Consider the following 24,129-nt stretch of genomic DNA (forward strand, 5'->3'; position numbering starts at 1 on the left):
GCCCTCTCAGCTGCAAAAACCATAAAACAGGGGACTTTGAAGTAACTTTTGAAAATAAACCCTGTTCCTGTTGCTGTCTACGGAGGTTTTCCATTGATTTCTGTAGGTTGGAAATAGCCCACTGTAACTATTTTCAACATGCAAAAGATTTCAGGGGTGATTTCTATAACCATGAAATACAATCAAGAAAAACACAGGGGTATATTTCAAGAGTGCTAGTTTCCTCTTTATCTCTGAACTTGATCCATGCATCCTTAGTTTCGCATATTTTTCTTTTCTACATGGAAACATTGCTCTTAGTAATGTCCGACTCTGACATTTGTCTGAGTGGAAGTCCAGGCATGGGGTTGAAAATGCAATACGTGGGCAAAATGTCATATCATGCTACTGCCTTGTCATTTAGGCTGGAACGCCATAAAGAGGTTTGGTTCATTGCAATTTTCTGCGTTATATGTGAAGACGTGTCATCCCTATTATTTCTGGCAGACTGCACGTGGAATACAAAGAATAAATCTGGTTTGACAAGGTGATTCATTTCAAGGATAATTAGCTAGGAACTCTCCATTTGGAAAATAACAGGGAAGCTGTCCTGGTGTTTACGATGCCAGAGTATATGAAGAGCAACCTGCATTTCACTTTCATTACTGCATGTTAAACCAGTGACCTTTGTGTCTTCAGCAAAAGTCTCCCCCTGAAAGTTAACATAAGAGTTAGCCAAGTCAGAAGGGAATGCACAGATTTCACTGTGCCATCTAGCCAGCATGCAACCGTCTTCAAACTGGTTTTTACTGGTAAATAGAACCCCATATTGCCCCATACCAAAGTGGTGAGAGGGTTGGAGTGGGGTGGAGGAGAATACAGATGCGAGACAGTGCCACATCTGAGTTGTATAATGCCTTGTTTCTGGGGAAGCTGCAGAAACTCCCCTGCATCTGCCTCGCAGAAGCCTGCTTCTACGATGCTGTGGGTGGGAGGAGGTTTGGGGAACTGCATCTTCCCTGAGAAGTGCCTGGGTGTTCTGGCAGAAGCCACATCCGACTTAATGCTGCTTCCAGACTTAGGCTCACACAGTCGCCCACAGAGATGGGAGCCAATGGATTTCTAACTTTGCCTTTCCTTCTGGAATGTGCGTTCAAAAGCGTAATGGCCTGGGGAGGGAGAGGCACTCACAGGGTGCGTGACAAGACGTACTAACTGCATGTTATCAGGAACATCAAGCGGTACTGTTGGTGAGGTTAACATTGATTTTTGGATTTGCTCCTGTCAATTCTTATCCCCTGGGTCGATAAATCTTGGTCACATCAAGGGACTATCCAGCCATCTGCTACCTCTTTAGTATTGTCCTTCTGTCTTCACTGCTCGTTATCACTGCAAATTGTTTTCTGACGTGCCAGCCTGAATAGAGGTGTCTGGAACAAATGGAACAGATGAGGTTTCCATGGCTTAGGCAGTGGAAAGGTGGGCATATTCTGCAGATGCTGTGACCTCAGTATAGCATAAGACAGATGAGCAATGATACCAGGGGAATGGATGCAGACAGATATACAGCCATGAAAAAGGAAGTAGGTTTTCTGCAGCCAACAGTCCCTAGATCAACCTGCCCTTCTTATGCCAGAGAATCTGAGCTCCATTTTTTTCTCTGCCCTCACCTCGTTTTTCTTCTTATTTTTCTTTTCAGCAAAGTCCTGGGAAGGATCAACCTCAACAACTGCTGCTACATTAGCTCCACCATCTCCAGCTAAAACTACTAGTGGTATCACTCTAAGTATGTGTCTTTCTAGCAGAGAATATTGTAAATGCTAAAGTACTCATCATTACTATATCTATCTATCTATATGTCATACATATATAGGTCATATATATATATATATACACATACACAAAGATCATATATATATGCACATGCACACACACGTTCTATCCATGATGATTTAGACTCTTTAAATTTCTGTTTATTGTAGTTTTATCTAAAAATAGCTATAATTCTAACTAGATCAAAAGAAAAAGTGAAATGCTGAATCTGGTCCAGAAGTATATGAATGGACACCAGGGTAAACTAGAGAAACATGGTGGTAAATTGGGTCCTATGTTGAATATTGTGTTTTTTCAGATGACCGAGCTAGCTTCCTTCCCTTCAAATGAATCTTTGGCATCCTTCATAAGGGATGTTTCACCATGACAAAGACTTCCACAAGGTTACACAAGTGTATTTCCTATAGGCAAGGACAGTCTTCAGTGGAAAAAGTCCCTGTCTATGTGTTGAAAGACCCTCAGTTGGTCTCAACTGGTGCAATTTAACCTAATCCCATTGGAACCTGGGCCTTACAACAACAGCACAGGATCACTCCAGTTTTATGCTGTTAGTCCACTTAAATCACTGGAGTGACGCAGGGGGAGAACTGGATTGACACAGCCCTGAATCAGCAAGTAGGAAACGTAAGTAAGCTAGCTAGATATCAACCAGAGGCTGGTTGTATGCAATATTCGTGTTTGCTCAGGAACCTTCACAGTGAAATCTTCCATTCATTTTTGCCTGAAATCCTAAGTGTAAATCCATTCCTAAGTGTTTATTACCTGCAGAAGACTCGTTGTAGCACCGTGAGTTTGTTCTCCCCTAACGAGATGTCTTAGTTACAGGTAGCCTTGTTTTGTGAGGTGCTGACCAGCTTCTGGAGTTGACTTCAGCTACAGCTGCAGGTGCACAGAATTGAGCCCCAAAAAAGGATCTCTTTATCCCAGCTAAGTGTGTCTATCTTTATATTTGGATTATAATATATGTTAAAATGTTTAGCTTTCACTGCTTCCACAAGAGGTGCAACGACTGAAAACAAAACCACGTGTGCCCCTGAATACACTACGAAGAAGACAAGCTCTGCGTCCTTAACTACTGCTGTAACACAGGCACCAGAAACCATGCCAGCAACGAAACCCGGAGGGACCACACAGGCACTTGTATCTCTTCTCACAACAACCACCAAGGTTACTGTTTTGGTGTCGGAGACTACACTTTCACTGACCACAGCTTCACCCAGACCTGATGAGACTGATCCCACCTCCAAACCTGATGGGATACTAACTTCTGTGACTATCTCACCTATCAAAACTACTAGTACTATGCCTGTTTCCAGATCAATGGTGACATCCAGGCCCTCTGAGTTTACATTTGTATCTACACCTGACCTATCCACGACAGGTCATAAACTAGGTAATAAAAGTACAGAATTTGTGTAAATGGTTCTGTAGGTAAGGAGTAGTGCTCTGCACAGAATACCATGCTTCAAGTTGAGCCATATATCCAAACACTAAAGGAAACACATCTTCGAACCAAAAAATACTCTGCTTGGTGTCGGTAGGGGCTCAGTTAGAGTACTGTATCTGGTTTTTGGCATTGCATGTGGATTTACATGAGCTTAAATTTACTGTGCAGTAAGTTACTGTTTAGTAATCAGGAATAGGCTACATGTGCAGGTGTTAAGGTGCATTAATGCTGTGTGTGGACTGGCTTGGGATGAAAGTTAGTCACAAGTCAGTCTACACAGACAGTATTACTGTGCACAGTAAGGCATCTACACACGCGCTGCTGCGCGGTAACTAATTGGGCATAAATTTGATACCTGCATGATGCAGGTATCAAATTTACGCTGAAGCTGGCATAAGACACTATATTTGCTGTGCAGTATGGGTGTGCACATGTAGATGTGCATCCATACTGCTCAGTAATTTTGGTTACTGCACAGTAAATGTGGACGTGTAGATGGTCCTAAGGGTGTCATAGATCGGAAAGAGTCTGGACTGGAGCAGCAAGAATGATAAAAGACTAGAAAGAATATGAGAAAGATTGAAGGAATTGGGTTTTTTTAGTCTAGAAAAGAGAAGTTTAGAGGAACACATGAGAGCCGTCTTCCCATTTGTAAAAAAGGATGGTGGTCAGCCATTCTCCATGCCCAGCCTGGGGATAACAAGAGGACATTGGCTTAATTTGCAGCAAAGATTTATGTTAGATGTGAAGAAAAACTTTCTAACTATAAGGACAGTTAAGCACTGGATGAGGTTATCTAGGAGGTTATTCCACTGAGGGTTTTGGGAACAAATATTTACAAATGTCTCTCAGGGATGGTTCGGGCACACTTGACCCTGCCCTTTAATGTTCTTAGCACCCCTGTCTTTCTTAATTCCATGAGCTGTAGAGCCAGCAGTTTTGTGGAGCATTGCTCAGCCACTCAAGAGCATTGCTTAAAATGAATGGAAACGTTATTTACAATGATTAAATTAAATCTATAAATTAAAAAGGGACATAAAATAGATTCTCTAGTTTGATTTTTGGGTGTGTGATTTTTATATCGCTTCTCGGTCACTTGTAGGTTAGGCCTAGCCTACAAGTTGCTAAAAGCTCTGCCTGCATTGTTTTCCATGTAAATTCATTGCTGATGCAAACTGGCAAGCACGTCTGTATTAGTAGATACCTGTCTAGCTACCTGTTAGTCTAAACCAGGTATTTAGACTGTAATTAGTAATATTTCCATCTGCAGCTCACTGCTGGCACAAAAATAGCTGCTGAAGGTATCTGCAGATAATTATCTGGCTGTTGGTTCCAGCCATGTACGTTTATACAAAGACTATTCCAGGAATCCTAGGCTACGTTTAGTACACAACATTTTGCTGGGATTAAATATTTCTCCTAGAAAAGCAATTTAAGCAGCTTCCTGTTACACATTAGCCAGAAGGCCAGATAACTACTGCCTATCTCAGAACATGATTGAGCTTTATGATCATGTGCATAAAAAGGAAGAGATGCCATTTGCCTTTTCAGTGTCACAAAAGCAGAACAAGCAATCACTTTATATCTACCTTTGTGACTCGTTTCTGTGAATTAAACCTGTGTGGAAAGATTATTTTTGTGTTACTGTAATACCCAGGGGGCCCTCAAGGTCCTAGTCATAGTACAAATATGCTAGGCACAGTAGAATAAAAAGTCCTGACCCAAACCCCCAAAGCTGAAGGCCCCGATTCTACAGTGAGCACTCAGCAGGCAGACCCTGGCAAAGTCAAGGATCTGAGTACTGGGGGAAGAGGGGAGGGGGATTGGGTTGTAAAGAGGAATTGCAGAACTAGGCATCCAACTTCCCTTGAGGGTGGCACAGCTCAGGTGCCTCCAAAATGACTGAAAACAACAGTAGAAGATCTCGTATGTGAGGATATAGAGACCAGGAACACAAGCTTTTTGTGTGTGTGTGTTGACTAGCGTTTTCCATTATTGCAGTTACCTTCTACAACATTCAGGTGAACTTTTCTGTTACCCATGAACCCCAGAGACCTCCTGATTATTATGATGTAAGGAACGTTACTGAAACCTGGGTAAGTAGTTTTGACTTTCCTTTCCTTCTGTATAACTGATAGAGGATGAGGACAATTAAATAAAAGATTCTCAATCTCCAGCAAAGTTACAGAGGAGTGTTCAGTTCACAGAAAAAGAAAAAGCATGAGATTTCATAATCCTGTTGCTTGACAGGTTAAAATTAGAGCTTGTCAAAAAGAGGACACATTTTGCCAATGTTTTGGCAAAAAAAAATCTGCCCTTTTCCTTTGAAATTCATAATTTTGATGAAAGGTGTTGCATGAATTGAATTTACATGCAGGTCTTGCCTACTTAAAAACTTGGCATGTGAGTTATTTTGTTATTTCATCTTTGGTTCCTTTCCTCTATTTTACAGTTTGTATTTTTATTTATTTATTTGTTACCTTCCAGCTTAATGACAGATTGTCTGGCACTGAATTTGTTGTTACAAATTACAAGATACAGACAGTAGGCAGGTAAGTGTGCGACTGTAGTTAGTTATTTGCACCACAACCTTCCAACTTTAGAAGAGTTTCCAATCAAGTTCTAGATCCACGGTTTGTCATGGACCCCTCTCATTAGTATGGGATAAGCTGGGACTCCACATCCGGCCACCTATGACCTTTAGAAGGGTTCAAATTCTGCCTTTTGGGCCCAATACTCCTGTTTTCTCACATCCTGAGTAATGGAAGCTGACAACCGAGGGCCAAGTTGGGAACTCATTTCACATTCTGGGTTAAGAAGGTATGAATGTTCACTGCTGTGGGGGTGGGGGTAGGGGAGTGCGTGAATCTCGGCAAGGTCAAGATCCTGAACATTCAGAAATGGGGTGTAGGGTCCTGAACCATGGTGGGCTACAGATAATCTGTCTGGCTCAGTATTTACATAGCTCTCATCATACCAGCATCTGAATGCCTGAAGTCTGAATGCCTGAATCTACTGCAGGATTTACTGGTGCAAAGTCCCATTAAGAAATAATGTACCAAGCATGATACTTCAGAAACACGTATTTGTATATCTCTGTTTTACTGGTGGGGACAGAGCCTATCATTTGCTATACTGACAGCACCAGGACTTGTACGGACTTTGAGATATTATTTATCAACATGCACATACCGACTTCTTGCTTCTTCTCCTGGTTTCCCAAACATCCCTTGATTTGGGAAGATTTTGGGTTGCACCAATAAAATAAAACACTGCATAGTGTGTCTGATTCTGAAAACCACAGAGGCAAGCATAAAGGCAGAATGTGGAATAAATAGAGCGAGAGATTAGGATTTAAAGTGTCTGGCCCTGTGCATCTGTTGTATAATCATATACAAGATGCAGTACTTAAATCTCTTAGGAATTAAGGGATTAAACTTTTTTCAAAGCGAAACTGAAGGGCTTGTAAAGAATACGAAAATGATGAAGGCATCTTACATAACATTTTGATTAGTCTGATTTGTTTGGCTAAGTAGCTTTTTAAAGCAACATGCTCTGTAGAGAAGTATGAATTGGTTACGATGTGCAGCTGTGGAAGTACACGAACCTGATTTGGAAGGAAGGTTTTGTAGTGAAGTGGCTGGTACGACATGCTCCATTGCTCTCTGCTGGACAGAACCAGCATTGCTGGGTTTCTCATAAACCTCTGCTGCTAGGAGGGCGAGGTTCTTCGGGTAGATGTGATATCTTATATTAGACCAAGGATTTCTCTAACTCCAGTGGTTAGGACAGGGGGTTGTGAGCTCCATCAGTGCCATTGCCATGAAGGTCAAAAAGGCTCTTATAAGATGCACATCAGTGATGCTCCTGGCTGACCAGCAATTCGTTAATGTAGTAAATATTCCTAAAGGTACAACAGGCAGTTCTGGGAAGGGGGGACATGATCCGTGGCAGCTTCTTTGGGTACCAACGTCCATGATGTGGATCATTATGTTTGCTGTGGAATACTTACTCTCTTTTGCTTTGCTTACAGGGCTTTGACAGAAGGACGTGTCCAGAAGAAGGCTCAGGTACATATGAAACAAGAAGTCAACTTGTCTTCAGATACCAAAATCCACCACAACATGCTTTTCCTTACCTTTCCTCTTAACGTAGTTTAGCTGCAGGCGGAAAGGTAGCTACCCTGAGACACTGTACATTCAAATGTATTGTCCCTGCTCAGGGGTGGTGAGAAGCTGTAAAGATCAGATTAACTCAGGGATGAACTTTATAACTCCTGCTGGTCCCTTGGAGAAAGCTCAGCTGAACACTGTCTGATTTTAGACTCCTGCAGTCCTGGCTTAAGTTTCATTTCAAGGCAAGGGGTTTGGGTGTCCAGGAAGGGAGTCAGGCGTGTGCTGAGTTTGTAACTGGTGAGTGAAGTGCTAATGGGTGTTCCTGGGCACCCCAGCCTTATGGGCTATGCGTGGCTCCAACCACCCCTTTACCATGCCCCCAGCCTCGCAGATGTACCGGACGTTGTTTGGTCAGCTTCGCTTTTGTCGCTCCCTCTGGCGCTCGGGCTTCTCGCTGCCCCCTGCTCGGGGGTTACTGCAGCCTTGGGGTTCAGGTGGCCATAGCCATGCCTGGCCCCAGCTCTCCTCCTTGGGGTCTCGGCCCCCCTGCTGGGCTCAGGTGGCCTCAGCCTTACCTAGCCTCCGATTCTCCGCTCCCCTTTTCCTCGGGGCTGACCTGAGCGGCACCCTCTCTGGCGCCGGGGTCCCCACGCTACCGTGGAGCCCCTATGAGGCCTTCTCCAACCCCTAATAGCCTCACCCAGTCCTCCGGTGTAAACCACAAGCTCAAAGCATAAGCCCCTGGGCTATAACAAATTCTAGATGCTTAGCTGTAACATCCTTCGAGCCACCCGACGGGTACTCTGTCTCTTCCCCCCGTATCGCCCTGCTCGTGCAGTCCAGCTTCTCCTCTCTACTCACATAGCCAGAGCTCCCTCTCCCTTGGTGGCCAGCAGCCCACACACCCTGGCCTCAGACTTGTGGTTTATATATATAGGCACCAGGCCCTGGCCCTTCTGGTCAGCTGACCAGGCAGGTGTAAATCCTTACCCTCGTTAACTGGTTGGCTCGGCAACCTGCACCTGGGTCCTTATCTCTGCTCTCAAGGTAGCAGGCACCTTAGTGTCCTGCTACAGCACCCAATAGATATTGTGAATTGCAAAGTATTCTTATTGCACGTAGAAAGATACTCATTTCAAGCAAGTGGCTGCAATCTAATGAGGGTATCGAGTTGCTGCTGTTCCCTTTCACTGAAATCAAGTATTATTACATTAAAGCCAACTGCAGCTTCCTAACCTTATTCTAACCTATTGTTTTGTCTTGTCAGCTGAAGATGGAGGAAAAGCAGAACTCCCGAAGGTAGGATCCATGTTCTTGAGTTGCATTTGCATCGCTGTTGATGTCATTGCGTGCTTCAATTCCCACCCTCACATTTATATAGTCTGTAGGTGATGGTCTGGTAATATGATGATCACCCTTATTTAGTTATTTCTTTTTAAATCATTAATTATTTTTTAGTATTTTTTAATTATGGAAGAGGCTTAAGCTCCTTGAAAGTGATAAAGTAATATATCTTGTATTTGTAGCTATGGCTCCAAAGCCATTGTAAAGGTTGAATCTTCTGAAACACAAGAAGTACTGACTGAGAAGATAAGACAGCTGTTGACTGGCACGCGTGTGGGGAGACGACTGTCGTTCTCATTGGAACTTGACAATGTGACTGTTGCCCCAATAGGTAATATTTTTATTATGTGCTATTGAATATTTGTTGCTAGATTTACAAGTATTATGAGAGGGTTGGGTCAAATTGAAAAAGAGGTCAGAAAGGAGCTTTATGATCAATGAGATTCACTCCTAACATCACACAGGTCACAAAATTTTACGTAATGGTTCCTCCTCCAGCAAGCTCCAAACCTGGTGGTTTGACTTGAGGACATTGCTGAGAAATAGATACTCAGCCTGGATGTCAAGGCTCTCAAATCAGTAATTTGTTACAGTGCTTCATTCCACGTGTTAAGGTGCAAGTGGTTTCTGTATCATTCAAGGAACCTGCTTACCCTGGATTCATCTACATGTGAAATTAATGTGACTGAATAAACTCTGGCACAAATTGAGCCAGAGTAGATTAATCCTGATGTCACCATCTACACATGAGTTTAAGCACAGTGTTTTACTCTGCGATCAGGTAGTACCTGTGTCTGATGGCACTATCCTACGCTGGAGTAAATTAATCTACTGTGCCCTAATTGCAGTGCACATGTAGACGGTGATGCTTTACTGCAGAGTAAGTTATTGTACTTCACTGGGAGCGCGTCTACACGAGCTGCCCGTTGTACAGTTGTTGTCGCAAAGTCATTTGGTATTTGCATAACCAAGTATTAAATGACTGTGCAGTTACTGGAGTTACTGCATAGCAGCATCCTGGCACAATTGCCTAGTGATGCTTACTGCACGGTAGCTCAGTACTACTGTATGGTAGTGTCATGTCACAGTTCATGGATGGCAACACTACCTCACAGTAGTAACAAGCGATTGCACAGTACTAATGAGCTACTCCACAGTATGCATCTCATGTAGATGCGGCCAGTAAAGCGCACATTTAGACATGACTCTAGGTCTGAATTTGGCCTGTTATGGTTATTGATGCAGCTTATTGATAGCTGTTATGGTTTACTAGGTGCTTGACTTAGGGCAGAATCTTGAATGTGAACCCCTTTGAAAGGTGTGAAAGTGGAGGTCTGGGATGGCTATTAAAATGGGAACATATGCTCATCACCAGAACTAAAACTCCTACTTACTGGTGTTACTGTTGATGTGTCATTAAATCCCACAATAAAGAATGTAGCATCCCTAGGAGAAGATTGCCCCTCAGTTCTTCAACTGTTTTGCTCTTCTCATGAAAACACACTTTTTAGAGGTGGGAGGAATTGGAGAGTGAACTTCAAATGAGTCAAAATTCCTCAAAATGATGGCTTGACTAATCTTTGCTATATGGGGTTTGAATCACATGTAATGTAGAATGTGTTTTTGAATAAGTGCCAGAGAACAGCACAGGGAACTAAGTTACGGTCTATGGTCTTGAGCATGCCACTTTCACTATTTGTGTCTCCACTTACAATATTTGCTGTCCTCCAGAAATACATACTGACTGTGTCTACACAAGACATTGACTGCGCAGTTGTTACTGTGCAGTCATTTGGTACTTATATAAACATGTACCAAAATTGCTCAGTAACCTGAGTTACTGCACAGTATCATTGACAAACGCCATTTTTGTGATGTTACTGTATAGTAGCCCTGAGACTACTGCGCAGTAGTGTCACATTATGGGTTAAACTACATGACATTACTGTGCAGTAGTCTCAGGCTATTGCGCAGTCAGTATCTCATGCAGACATGGCCACTGTAGAGAAAAAGAAAAAAAAAGAAAAAAGAATTAACTTATTTGCAGCTGCAAGGTCCCCTGTGAACCACATACTACATTCATCTTGTTCTAGGTCACAGGTTTGTGATTACATCCTAACTTCTCTGTAGATGCACTGCCAAAGTCATTTGGAAAATTTATAGCAGCAAATAATATTTGATTCCAGGAGGCCAGGTGTAAGGATCATTGAAGTGGGCAGCAAACCTGTTGTTGAGTTCACTGGGTTCTAGATCATACCCTGGCTTGCTAACAACATTTTTCATTGACTTGTATATACTTCTTTTCAACCTCTGAATATCGAGAAGTAGACATGAGAAAAGAGAGGAATAGTGGGAATGTCTACACATTCATTAATACACTGTAATTATGGCACATTTAGTTTAGTACCTGTCATAACAGGTACTAACTTTATGCACCGTAATCAGTGCTACTGCGCATTAGCACAGATGAATTTTTTTTGTGACACTTAATGCACATTAGACTGTCTATTGTGCACGAGCACAGCATGCTTTTTGCGTGATGTGCTAATGAGCAGTAGACTTAGTCTAATGCACATTTAGCGTCTCATGTAGATGCACCCAGCACATCCTTGAATTTCAAAAACTTTTTTGACACAATTCATCAATAAAAAAAGACTACTACAAAAAATCAACCACAGAGTACAGCATTGAAAATATAGTCCTTGTTGAAAAGCTACTAAGTGGGTAATGAAGGAATGCTAGAGAAATATTATGGACCAGGTAGGGGGAAGATAGTGAGGGAAGTGCTACAGGGGTCAATAACAGAGTTAACTTTTTTCACTCTCCACACAGGTGATCTACCAAAGAAGCTTGCAGTGTCCCTTATGGCGCTGTATGTACTCAGTGATTAAATGTAATTTCCTGTGCTGACAATCCAGCATCTTTGCAGAGAACTGAACTCATTAGACTAAGAGGAAAAGTGCCTCAGGGGAAACAGTAGGTAAAAAAAGAGACTTGTCAAGTAAACATGTAAAATTCCCATCAAGGCAACAGCAGAGACAAAAATTATAGTGGTGTTCCAGTAGGAAAGAATATCTAGCCTAGTTAGGATGAGGGTCAGTGAAGCATCCGTTTAGCTCAGGCAACCTTTATGAAGAATAGCTCTAAAAATGTTGTTCTTAGATCCAGGAAACTGCCCAGGAAACCCCACACATTCAGAATACAAAGGGACCTACCTGTGGCCACTGACTACTGCTTCTGGCAGAACTGAACTCAACTGCACGAAAAATCCTCAACAGTTGGCCAATAGGCATTGGTAAGTGAGAAGATCATCTTCCCTTTATCCTTGATTACACAGATCCTTGCATGGACAGCAAAAGGGAACACAATAGGAACAAGATAGGAGGGGACTGCCAAAGTAGCATGGTCTGTAGAAGGGACCTCAGTCCCCATGTTTTTCTTCCTGCACTGCACCATATTTAAGGGGACACCCTGGGAAGCCAATCTTCTGCTTCATTAGAGATGAGTAGATACTCCATAATATATTAAACCACCCCAAACACAGAACACCTTCTATATTAGATAAACTTCAAGTTGCCTTGCGGCTTGAGCTGATGCTTGCAATATGCTACCTGGACACTGCACCAGGGCTTGGGCCTGAAATTTATTTTTGAAAACAAATAAATCAGTTAAATGTTTGCAGCTCTCTATTTGCAAGTCCAATAAAACCATGGAAAATCACATATTTGTTTTCAATTAACATAATGCTTGCTGCTTTTATTTTTCTTAGTATAATTAATATTGAGCATGGGAAAGCTCGCTGGAAAAGACCAGATCTGTCTGTATGCAAATTACTGAAAGAACTTCCAAATAATATTCTGGATCTTAAATATATCACCATAACAGAAGGTAAGGTTCCAGAAAGTTTAGTAATACAATGGAACAAAGGAAAACAAATTTTGCATAACACATTTTTAAATGGTTTGTCTGTGTAAGTATCTGAGACATGGAAGCAGTAACTATTCTTATGCATGGCACGCTCACTTGTTCATTGTAGAGTGTTTTCTGTTTAATATTAAATTTTTTTGCAGCCCTGCTTCAGCCTTCTCTGACTGTCATTCTGAGACTTCGCTTTTTATCTTGACTCAATATTTCAGTTTTTGGAACTAAATAAACAAGTCACAATGAATAACTTGATGGATTTTACCTTTTTATCCTGTTTATAAATTGTTTGTTAACACATCACACTACCTTTCATTTGTGGATCATTCAAACTGTGAAGCATAACTCTACATAGACCACTGGAATACCATGTTGTAACTCAGTGCTTCTCAAACTATCTGATGTGGCGGACCAGCAATTTTTTTCCAGTGGGCCAGGGACCGGTGCCCAGTTCAGCCGGTGGCAGCAACTGCATGTAACAGCGCTACACAAATGCGCGACTGGCCTTTTCTTTCTCTTTCCTCACCTTGCACGACGTGACATCACCTGGAGTGTTGGAACGTACGAACTGTGGTGCTGTGACATATCGATGTTATGGTTCTGAAAATATATTTCTTTCTTTCCTGGCAACTTGCTGTGGACTGGCAACCAGTGGCCCGCGGACCAGCACTGGTCCACGGACCACCACTTTGAGAAGCACTGCTGTAACTGATGTAATGTACAAAAAAGGATCCATTTTATATCATTAGATGATATTTGCATATTGTGTCATGACAAATAGCTGCATCAGTCACCCGAAGAAGAAACAGAGACAATATTATGTGGCTTATATAACTAACCAGGCACTGATCCAGCAAACTAAGCCATGTGAAGGGCCTCTGTGCTTACATAGAGCTATGCTGACTTCATATGTGATGTGGAACCCAGTGGATGTAGAGCATTTGCAGCAAGAGGAGCAGAATGTGAATGTCGAATAGCAAATTTCCACCATGGAAAAGCCACAATCTGCTTTTTGTGCGTATCTATGCTAAGCATGCGCTTTTAGGATGTCTTTGTGCCAGGAAAGTTTGAGCAAGCAAATGCTCATAGGAAACAAAGCCAAAGTCTTGTGAATGCGATTGAAATGAAATTCACTTGGAGTTTGAATAAACGTTCATCAATAATTTTTACCATTATTTCCTCCATAGTTTAGACTCTGAATTAGAACAGCTTTATTTTCTGTCCCTTGAAAATTTGATCTGATATTTGAAAATTTGCTGTGCAAGATGAAGTGACAGCTAATTGACACATTCTGTTTTTAAGCAATCATTTAGCAGTATATTGGAAGCCAATAATTTAGCATTATTGAAAGACAATTAAGACCAAATCTCAGATCCTTAAGCTCAGAGTCCTCCGTGGGTATGTCTACACATGCGTTAATGTGCCATAGTTACTGCACATTAAGTTTAGTACCTGTAATAACAGGTCCTAACTCAATGTGCAGTAACCAGTGCTACTGCACAGTTAGCACCAGTGCACAGTTTTTTAGTGATGCTAATGTGCAGTAGGCTAATTCTACTGTGCATTAGTGCATTACCACAGCTTTTCCCCGATACACTAATGTGCAGTAGGCTAATTCTACTGTGCATTAGTGCATTACCACAGCTTTTCCCCGATACACTAATGTGCAGTAGAATTAGTCTACGGTGCATTTAGCGTCTTGTGTAGACACACCCTGCGTGCAGACATGCTCATCCAGTTTGTTGCTCACATGGGATGAAAGTCACTTGCCTATGTATGGTGCCTAGGCGGCTCTCAGCCAAGTTATTCTGGAGGGACTGTGCAGTGTTGAATAGGGAAGAGGCAAACTCCAAACCAGCTCATTGTTGAACAAAATATTATTTGGACTTGTCATGAAGCCAGTTGACTAGGTTTATATACAAAATAAACAGCCCTGAATGTTAAATGGCAGCTCCTGTTCCAGTGATGAAGCCAGTTCCAGTGACTGGAATATCAGCTATGGAACTGCTCCATAGACAGCAGATGCCATGCCTCTGACATACTCACCTCCCCAAGCCTATTTGTGCACTGGGAAAAGTGAACTCCACAATACTCCTGCCAGAAGAAATGCTACAAGGACACATTGAAGACAGGCCTCAAGAAAACAGATGCCAACATCAAAAGCTGGGAGGAGCTGACTGCCAACTGACTCCAGTGGTGCTGCAACCTCAGCCAAGTGGCAGCCTGTTTCCAAGTAAAGTGTCTTGCCCTTGAAGCAAAGAAGAGGGAGTGGAGGGGAAGGAAAAGGAGCCTGAAGCCTGCAGCCTACTCTTCCCTGTGGAAAGACCTGCAGTTTCTGCAGATGGGTCTGTGGCTCAAGGATGGGACTCTTAATTACGTAGAGATCGTGCTTGGATTGAGGGACTGCCGATTATTTCACTTCCCTGAGTAGGCCAAAGTGGTTAAACAGAAGGAAGCAAAACAGAACACAGACCTATGGGGACGTATTATTCCATTACAGAATTAAAACCTCAGAAGTATATGCTTAACATACCTCTGATATATCTGATGTCTCTTTATGGCTGAAATGAGATCGTTTCAATGAAGAAGAACTATCAAAGGGCCAAAATGAAAAGATGAATGAAGGAAAAAATCAAGATCTTTGCACTGGAAATCAGAGTTCTTCAGAAAGAAATGGACCAGATGCAAGAAAGAGCAGATCACTGCTATCTTGAGGTGTATGTCCTTGTTAATGTATGCATATAGTTTACTAGTGTATTTAAATTTATGTATAATTGAGCTCTGCTAGCAATAGAATCTTAGAGAAATCATTTTAATTGCACTAGGGTTGTTTATTACATAATTTAACAAAACTTCTGGATCAGACACATAGGCAGATCCATTATTTGGAAAAGGGGGGTGCAAGTGGTTTGGTGCACCGTCAAATGCAACACAACACATTTTTCTCCATGTAAAAAGAAACTAGAAACTTTACTAATATGCTAGGGTCCAAGGGCTATAGTATTTAGTTTAAGATTGAAGGAAGAACAAGTGCATCTTCACTGAAATGTGCATTAATTTGATACATCATATATCATGTATTAAAAAAGCACAACAAACTAAGCAAAAGATAATCAAAAGATATTGTTTTATTAGTCCTGTAGTCACTAGAGTTTAATGTACGTCTTTTTCAAATGCATAAAAACATTCTAGCCTTCTTGAGCATCTTGATAGGGCATCCAATACTTCACTGAAAGGTATTTGCATACCTGAGTTAATATTCACCTGAGCTAACATTTTCATGCCTGAGTAAATGCTTTTAGGTAGAGTTAAAAATAGTTTTCAGGGCTGTAAAATAGGAGCTACATGACCAGGAGCAGCTACTGGACAGCAGAACTGTAGAAGAAATGTTAGGTTAATCGGTGGAACATCAAGACCATTAAAAGGAAGAGAAGGTGATTAACACCTGTGGAATGAAGTGTTTAGAAGGAAACAGGTAGATTTGAATGAGCCATGAAGCCAATTGACTCCCTCCCTGCTGCCTGAATAGAAATACTGCTGCCACTGCCAGGCAGTCGGTTTTATGCTTTCAGTGGGCCAGGAATCAAAGAGGGAAGGTGCAACTGCACCATTGCATCCCCCTGGTTTCACTTCTGATTTAGAAACTTCAAATCTTTCAATCTTTAACTAATTATTAAACATTTGTTCTTACACAGGCCAGTTCAGTAGAGGCACACATTTGTTTGATGTCAGCTGAACACTGGAGCTGCACTGGGATTTTGTCATATAAGTCACACCTATGGTTTTTTACCTATTGCAGAGAATGCACAGGATGTTGCAGAGCACATTTTAAATCTGATTATAAACTTTACACAACTGGAGGCAGAAGAAATGAAAATCATCGTAGATACAGTTGCTGACATTGCAAACTGTAGTGAGATAAGCATGACGCTGGCACAGACCACACTAGAAATACTGAAAAATGTTTTGCTGAAACAAAATAATACCGAAAGTTTGCACAAAGTGACCAACAAGTAAGTTAAATAACTGCCTGAAACTCACTTGCACAAAGCCAAATGAAAGTATTAAGGAATGATTTATACGTTTCATTGGTTTAAAAAAAAATCTTGAGTCCTAATGCAGCTATTCCATGATTTTTCCACATGAGAAGAGATGGTGATTGTATCTCGAATGTTGTAATATTCCCCAGGCTTGCATGTTTATGGGAAGATGTGGCTGATTCAGTTGGTTTTAATCTTGTGGGCACTCAATATTGTGCAGCAGAGAGAACCCTAAGAGGCAGGAGAAATTCAAGGTTTCAAATGTTCAGAGAAAAACATGCGAGAATTATTTTACGTACTGTATTGGCTGATCCAAAGTGTGTCTGGAGATGTCCACATAGGACAAAAAGTTTAGGGCCAATTTGTTTAAATATCTCAGCTGCTGCTGCTTCCAAGGGTTGCACAAACATGGAGGATGCACTCTTGTGTCTGCCCCATGGATATCACACTCCAAGAAGATGTAGAGAAAATGTTAAAATCTGGCTTGATCTGAGAAAAGAGTGTTGACAATCAGTGTTGTCACCAGCATGTGTTTCACAAAGGTCACTACAACTGGCCATATTCTTGGCAATCTCAGCTTGGACCCCCAGAAATTAGGGAGAAGCCATCCTGGTGAAGTGGGCAGGATACACTCCTGGGGTTCATGCAGATGATGCCTGTTTCAGCAAACATTTTTAGAAACAGGTGCTGAAAGCCCATTTTGGGTTCCTTTTGTGGGGGGGTTTCAAAAGTCCTAGCCAGGTGGCTGGCTCAATACCGCTGAAAATCATGTTTCTTGCTTGGACAGCTGTGGCTGGACTTAGGAACCTACCTTCAGACACCAGCTTTTAAAACTGGCCTGATAAAGGCACTAGTACCTGCATGACACTTCCACTGCCTGAAGAAGGGTGTTTATACCTGAAAACTTGCAAAAGAGAATTTTTCCAACTATTTGAGTTGGTCTAATAAAGAATATTGGATTTACCCAAATAACCTTGTCTGCCTGTGTCCTTAGACCAAGACAGCTACAACCAACACCTCTAGTATCTGCATGTCCTTCAGCGCCAGATTCGCATCTTTTCGTATCTCCAGCCCCCTCTGACTTACAGACTGCTGCTATTTGCAGGTTTCCCAGGCTCAGATCCTATTTGGCCTGTAACAACATTTCCAAAGAAAATGATGCTTTCGTGTCTTGTTCTTTGGCTGGGGAAAAGTGCATGGGACTGCTGAGCTCTTTACAGTGGGAAAATGTGCATTGTTTTTCTCAGTGCAGAAGCCTGAAAGGAAAAGATGCCAAAATAGTATGTGAAATGTGCCAGACATAAAGTGGAGGGTGGTGTTGTGATCCTTCTAGCAATACTCTCCACCCCACAGAGGTCATCCACGCTGCAAAGTGCAGGGTGGGCACTGTGCCTACCACCAGCACAGAACTAGCCTTGCTCTACAGGGTGTGCTTTCAAGTACAAAAAGTGAAGAAGCCCAAGGAATTCTTTTTATACAGAACGCTTCTCATTGGGACTATACAATTTTGGAGAGAGACCATCGTCTAGCACATGTGTGTGCTACGGTCCTATTACAACCTGGAGACTCTAGTTATTACAAATTAATAATAATAATTTTAAATGACTCCAGGCAGAAACCCCCTGGTGTGTTAATGCTCCATAATTCAGCCTCATTCATTATATAAAGTGCAGAAAAGGTGTGCTAGAAGGGTGATGCATGGACTGGTCCATCTGGTTCCAGCGGCTGATGAAGAGCCAGAGGGAATGATGATGATGATGAGTTCTCAGAAATATCTGTCCCTAAATGATTCCATAAGTGCTGGCATGATACCCTGATAACAGACCAAAATCTTGGATCCAGATGCTTCGGGAAACATTAGAATAGACTTTGCAATGCTGAGCCACCTGATGACTCCCACAGTGAATCCTAGTTCACCTGGACCTGATGAAATATATCTGAAGCAGGGTTATTTTGAAATGGTGTCTTAGAAAGCGAGACCAGCTCAAGGAGGCAGAGTTCAGATTTCATCCAGGCTATGATTGCAGGGCATCTTTCTATGTGCTCTCCAAATAAAAAATACCCTTTTTCCAATGCTGCAGTCTCAGACTGGCAAACCAGTTCCATCGAGGCTGAACAGAAAAGTGAATATGGGGCATGTACTTTGTTGTCAGGTCTTCCAGCTGATAAATGGAGCTAGCTTTCTCCATTTCCATTTTTAAATAGCCATAAGACTTGCCAGTTTAATGCAGTAATATGTAATATGTAATATGACCATGTGGGACTCAGCCACAATCCTTACCCAGACAAATCTCCTGCTGATTGGGTGGGGAAAGTCTTCATAGTAGAAATTTTTCAAGGTGTCTTTCTTTTTCTTGCTGCTGTACTCAATAAAGGGTCTTAAGGACAATTGAACAGATAGGTTACAGAATGACCTATCCTGGGAGGAATGCATCGATAATAATGGCAGCCCTGGCTTTGGTTGTGATGCATCCAGATCCTAGCAGTTTCCAAGGACTGGCGTTTGGGGTTACCTCATATAACAGAGGCACAGATCCAAAGGTGAGAGGAAAGCATATGAAATAAGACTGCAAGCTGTACCCAAGTGCAAAAAACAGCAGTTCTGTGGTTGTATGACAGCCACAAAACTTTAGGCAAACATATCTCTGACAGACTGATCTCTTTGTGACAGATTGATATACAAGAAACGCCCTTTCAAAAGTCCACGGCCTCCGTGTTTTTGCCAAGATTAATGAGGGAATACTTGGGGATCCATTCTTTTGATCCAGAAGATCATCCAAAGATCCAGTTTACTTTCTTTGGCACAACTTCACTCTTTGTGGTAAATATGGCCATTTGCTTGCACTAGCAGCAACCTAGCATTTAGATAAACTCTTTTTTCCTGCAGTGTTCAGGGGAAAGTACCCGGTGCTGAGATCTGTTATACAGTGGAAGTTACATCACTGGCACATTTACAGCTAGATGGGACCGTGCACCAAAAAATGTGCAGTAAGAAACATCTGTGCCATGGTGGGGAGCATGCTGTTCGGTCTAATTAGCCCTTTCCACTTCCATGATCACTACCTGTAGAAACTGTGGTCTGCTAGGTTAATGACAAAACCTGATCTCCCTTTGTGTGATTTATGAATGCTTGCAGAAGGAATAACAATGCCGATAGGAAACCTTTAAGACCATTACGTTTTGGCATGCACTTGCAGCACATCAAAAAAGCCAAGAGACAGACTGCTATAGCACTCAGCACATGTCTCTGCACATACAAGGAGGCATGCCTAGCTTACCTTTTGTAGAGTTCACAGGCAGTAGGCCTTCCTGGCTAGTAGTTTAATACAGTGGTCTCCAAAGTGGAGTGCACGCATCCCAGAGGGCGCAGACGACGATCCATTGGGGTGTGGGAAGAAAATACATATATTAGGGGTGTGTGCTCAACAATTTTTTACTGGTAGGGGTGCGCGATCAAAAAAGTTTAGAGACCACTGGTTTAATAGACAGGCTGTTGGATATCTTGCTGGAGGGAAATAGTTATGCAGCTTTCCCGATCTATTCAATGCTGTTTCCCCTGTATTCTGCTTCAGCTAATTGGGAGACTGTATGTCTCTGTGATTTTGCCACTAACTACATTTTCTAATAAAATAGCAGGGAGCTGAATTAAAGTAGGATCCTAGTGTGTTTGGCTCATTGCCACTTCCAAGAAAGACAATTTTAAAAACAGAATCAGCAACGAATAGTCATTCTGCTAGAAAATTGAGTAACCTGAACTTTTTCTTCTTTTTTTTTAATCTTTCCATTGCAGGGTGGCAATTCTAGGAATGAAACGTTGAACACTTACGTTGTGAGCGCCAGCATTGAAAACGTATCCGTTCAGAACCTCAAAGAGCCAGTCAATATTATTTTAGAGCATATAAATCAAAATGTGGTATGGCATTTTCATTTAGTGGTATGGCATTTTCATTTAATCCCAGGTCTCCAAATTTCATCTTTGCAATAAGTTTGTCTCTCTTGCTGCCAGTTTAAAAACAGCTTTCCTACTGGACAGATCTCTGTAGGCCACACATCAAAAGCAAGATTAACCATGTTGCATGTGTTTCAGGCTCGCTGTCTAATGCACACAAGCTGTTGAGGCATGTGTTTGCTTATCCCATCTCTAGGTACCTGCCAGGGGCATTTCATTTCCTTCCTTGCTTTGAGTAAACCTGGGTGAAAAATTTTGGTTGAACAGTCTGGTCACTGAAAAATGCAGGCTTGGGTCAACCAGAACTATTTGTTAATTAATAAATTCTGCAAATATCTGGCAAATAATAATAATAATAAACATCAAAATATTTGATAAGATTTTCAAAATAAAATATTTGGATTTTTTTTTGTTTTGAAACAATGCTTCAGTCTACGTTTACCTGAAATTCATTTAAAGAAAAATAAATGTACTGCTACTTAAAAACACAATGAGATGGCTTTTATTAGATCCAGAAGAAATGTTTTGAGGTTTCTTTGCAGGTGTGAGTAGGGAGGGGAATGGAAAAATGTTAGTGTCAGATCAGCTTGAAACAAACCTTAATTCAGCCCTGAGGTGGGATGCTATGGCTACAGAAACAAAAGTGCTCCACCCAAAAGGAAGCTGGCCTGCAGAAATAGGACTTAGTATGCAGTAGTGGAAGGTGATCATATGACATGCTTTCTAATCTATAAAACAGACTCTAATATTTGTCTTCCAGTGACTCAATTCAAATTTCCTTGCCAAAAAAGAACAAACGCATCATTGCATTCTCTCAATGGGAGAAAAAGGCAACAATCACCACAAACACAGATAAACCCATTTTGAAGATAGGGTTCGCTCATAAGATGCCTACATTGCACATGTTTATGGTGCAATGGCTACCCATATACTGCAGCACAGGGTTCAACCTAAATATTTAATAAGGTATACTTGGTTAATGATCAAATTTAATCTGAGTTTGAAAATTTTACATTTAAAGCAATATGCTCTTTACGCTCAATTCTGGCAATTAACAAATGCCTAGAAATGGAGTCTAAAACTCCCCCCTTTACTCTTAATCCAATAGGCCATATGGGCTCTCTGATTTTCCCCCAACCATTTAAAACATCCTGATTAAATATTTAATGAAACTTAGCCAACCTGCATCCTCATCCTTCCAACTAATTGTACTTAACAGTCCACAGATTCTCAAATCTCGTAGAATATTTGTTGGGGAGCTGCTTGTGCCTACAAATATATTTAAAGGAAGAAAGCAAGCAAGCAAGCTAGATAAATTGTATCTTGGGCAAACTAACCATAGTATTATGATATGATTTAAATGGATGAACTGGATAATATGTTATAAGAACAACTCCAACATTTACTAGGAAATTCCATTATTCTGTTATGCTGCTTGAAATAGGCTGTTAAGTTCTATTTTTGTGTACCTTTGAAACTGCCTGTTAGCCAAAATACTAAAATGTTTTAAAAAAGCTTTTTATGACATATCTGCTTTCTGAAGCAGGTATTACATCTCATGATTTTCTTTTCAGCCCAGTTTCTAACTGCATGCACTCTCAGAATAGCACACTAAGATGAATCATTTGAGATTTGCCTGTAACTAGCTATGCCTCCGCAGAAAACTATGCAGATCCAATGATATTAAGTACAGTAATCAGTCTAGGTTGAATACATGATACTCCTTCATTCTTTCTGTAGTAATTGATGGACAGTCACATGAAACACAACGCACTACAGCAGAGGTGCCCAGCCACTGGTTCCCTGGTACTGTCATCTGGCCTCTGGGGCTGCCTCTGGGTCTTTAGGGAACCCTGCAGGCCATGGCCCTGTAGTCTAGATCAGGTGTGCAGGATGACACTGGGCCCAATCCCAGTATACGGGGCCACAGGATGGCACAGGGCCCCGGGGCCTGATCCTGGTGGGCAGGACCAGGTAAATGCAACATGGGGCCCCAGAGCCTGATCCTGGCAGGTGGAGGTGGCACAAGATCCCTGGGGCCTGATTGTGGCAGGTGGGGTCCAATCTGGACTGTGGACCAACTCCAGACTCCTCATCTGGCTCATAGGGCCAAAAGATTGAGCACCAGTGCGCTACAGTATACTAAATCTTAAGGAACAACATAGCTACTATAATGAAAGAAGGGCAGGGTGAACTCAGAGACTGGTGATGGAAAAATCCTTCACCTCCAGGATGCCCTGTCTAATCTAGCCAAGATAGATGACAGACAGAAACTGTTACCAGCTGATGGATTTTGGCAGTGCAAGAGATATTGTTGGTATTCATAGTCCAGTTTTCAGTGGGCAGATGTCCATAAGCAGAGAGATGTAGTTTGCCTAGTTGTCTAAAGTCAAGAAGGCAGGGTAGAATTGCACCTTTCCTGATGAAAGCTTGTGCTATATATACATACACATCTACTTTGGTTAGTCTATAAGGTGCATATCTACCCTGCCTTCTAGGTCTCCATAATCCCATAATTTGTTGTCAACAGTCCCTTGATATAAGGAGGACAGTCTTCCAGTAAGGAGGAGAGTCATTGGTGAGTCCAGAGATAGCTGAGAAAGCCAACCGGAGATAAGTACCTTATGAGTACCAGGCAGACAAGGTTCTTTGTGTGGATGTGATATCTTTTATGAAACCGACTAAATAGTTGAAAAATTCAGAGCAAATGCTCTTCTTCAGGCATAGTGAAGAAGGGTGTTTGTGCCTTCACAAACAATTTTTCCAACTATTTACTTGGTCTAATAAAAGATATCAGATTTACCCAAAGAACCCTGTCTGCCTGTGTCCTTAGACCAACACAGCAACAACCAACAACCCTCACAAATACCAGGACACTCAGGAACATGGCTCATAGTCCTAGTGAAGACTAAGATGTGTCTAAGCATAGAGACAGAGGTGTCTTCTTATTGTTAGCTGAACTCGGGACAAGTTGGCAGGGCACTGTGAAGGAAGTTTGGTCCATGCTGTGGCTATTGTTGAGCCAGATCCTGCTGCTAAAAGCTCTGCCAAACCAAGATTAGGATTTGGAATCTAACCTGGGGTTAAAAATTCACTTCTTGTTACACAGCAGATGCTAGAAAGCAATGTGAATAAATGTCAAAGAACAACCCTTCTCTTTTCTTTCAGGACTATGCTTCAGTGAGCTGTGTGTTTTGGGACTTTATGAAGAACAGTAAGTGCTATATAGAATAAAAGCAAAGATAAATTTAAGTAAAGCTAAATCTTACTAACAGTAGAAATAATGTAATTCAAGTTTAAAATTGGTATTAGTGACCTGTTGTGAATAATAAAACTCCAAAAGGGAAAAATGGACATGCGACTGGGAGTCAGGAGATAGCTACTAAAGTGATCACTGCATTATAAAGACAGGCGGCCACTAGAGACTTGGGTTCTGTCCTTACTCTGATGTTGAGTCACCTGTAAAATGGAGATGACCGTTTTGTACTTCTTACCAGTGCT

General features: G+C 41.7%; 1 protein-coding gene across 3 annotated transcripts in view; it reads left to right on the forward strand.

Annotated features, from left to right (window-relative positions):
* The window catches only part of ADGRG4 (adhesion G protein-coupled receptor G4), a 55,234-nt gene that overhangs the window by 20,138 nt on the left and 10,967 nt on the right, over positions 1-24,129 (forward strand). For all 3 annotated transcript variants that reach the window (XM_019536422.1, XM_019536424.1, XM_019536423.1), the window contains 14 exons: positions 1,679-1,765; positions 2,792-3,205; positions 5,261-5,355; positions 5,747-5,811; positions 7,293-7,329; positions 8,648-8,673; positions 8,901-9,049; positions 11,881-12,013; positions 12,488-12,606; positions 16,439-16,652; positions 19,055-19,220; positions 19,351-19,500; positions 20,470-20,592; positions 23,797-23,842. In XM_019536422.1, coding sequence (XP_019391967.1) covers positions 1,679-1,765; positions 2,792-3,205; positions 5,261-5,355; positions 5,747-5,811; positions 7,293-7,329; positions 8,648-8,673; positions 8,901-9,049; positions 11,881-12,013; positions 12,488-12,606; positions 16,439-16,652; positions 19,055-19,220; positions 19,351-19,500; positions 20,470-20,592; positions 23,797-23,842 — 1,824 coding nt within the window. The remainder of the gene's footprint in view (positions 1-1,678; positions 1,766-2,791; positions 3,206-5,260; positions 5,356-5,746; positions 5,812-7,292; positions 7,330-8,647; positions 8,674-8,900; positions 9,050-11,880; positions 12,014-12,487; positions 12,607-16,438; positions 16,653-19,054; positions 19,221-19,350; positions 19,501-20,469; positions 20,593-23,796; positions 23,843-24,129) is intronic.

The sequence above is a fragment of the Crocodylus porosus genome, unplaced genomic scaffold (assembly GCF_001723895.1).
Source record: "Crocodylus porosus isolate Cpor-Errol unplaced genomic scaffold, CroPor_comp1, whole genome shotgun sequence".
Lineage (NCBI taxonomy): Eukaryota > Metazoa > Chordata > Crocodylia > Crocodylidae > Crocodylus > Crocodylus porosus.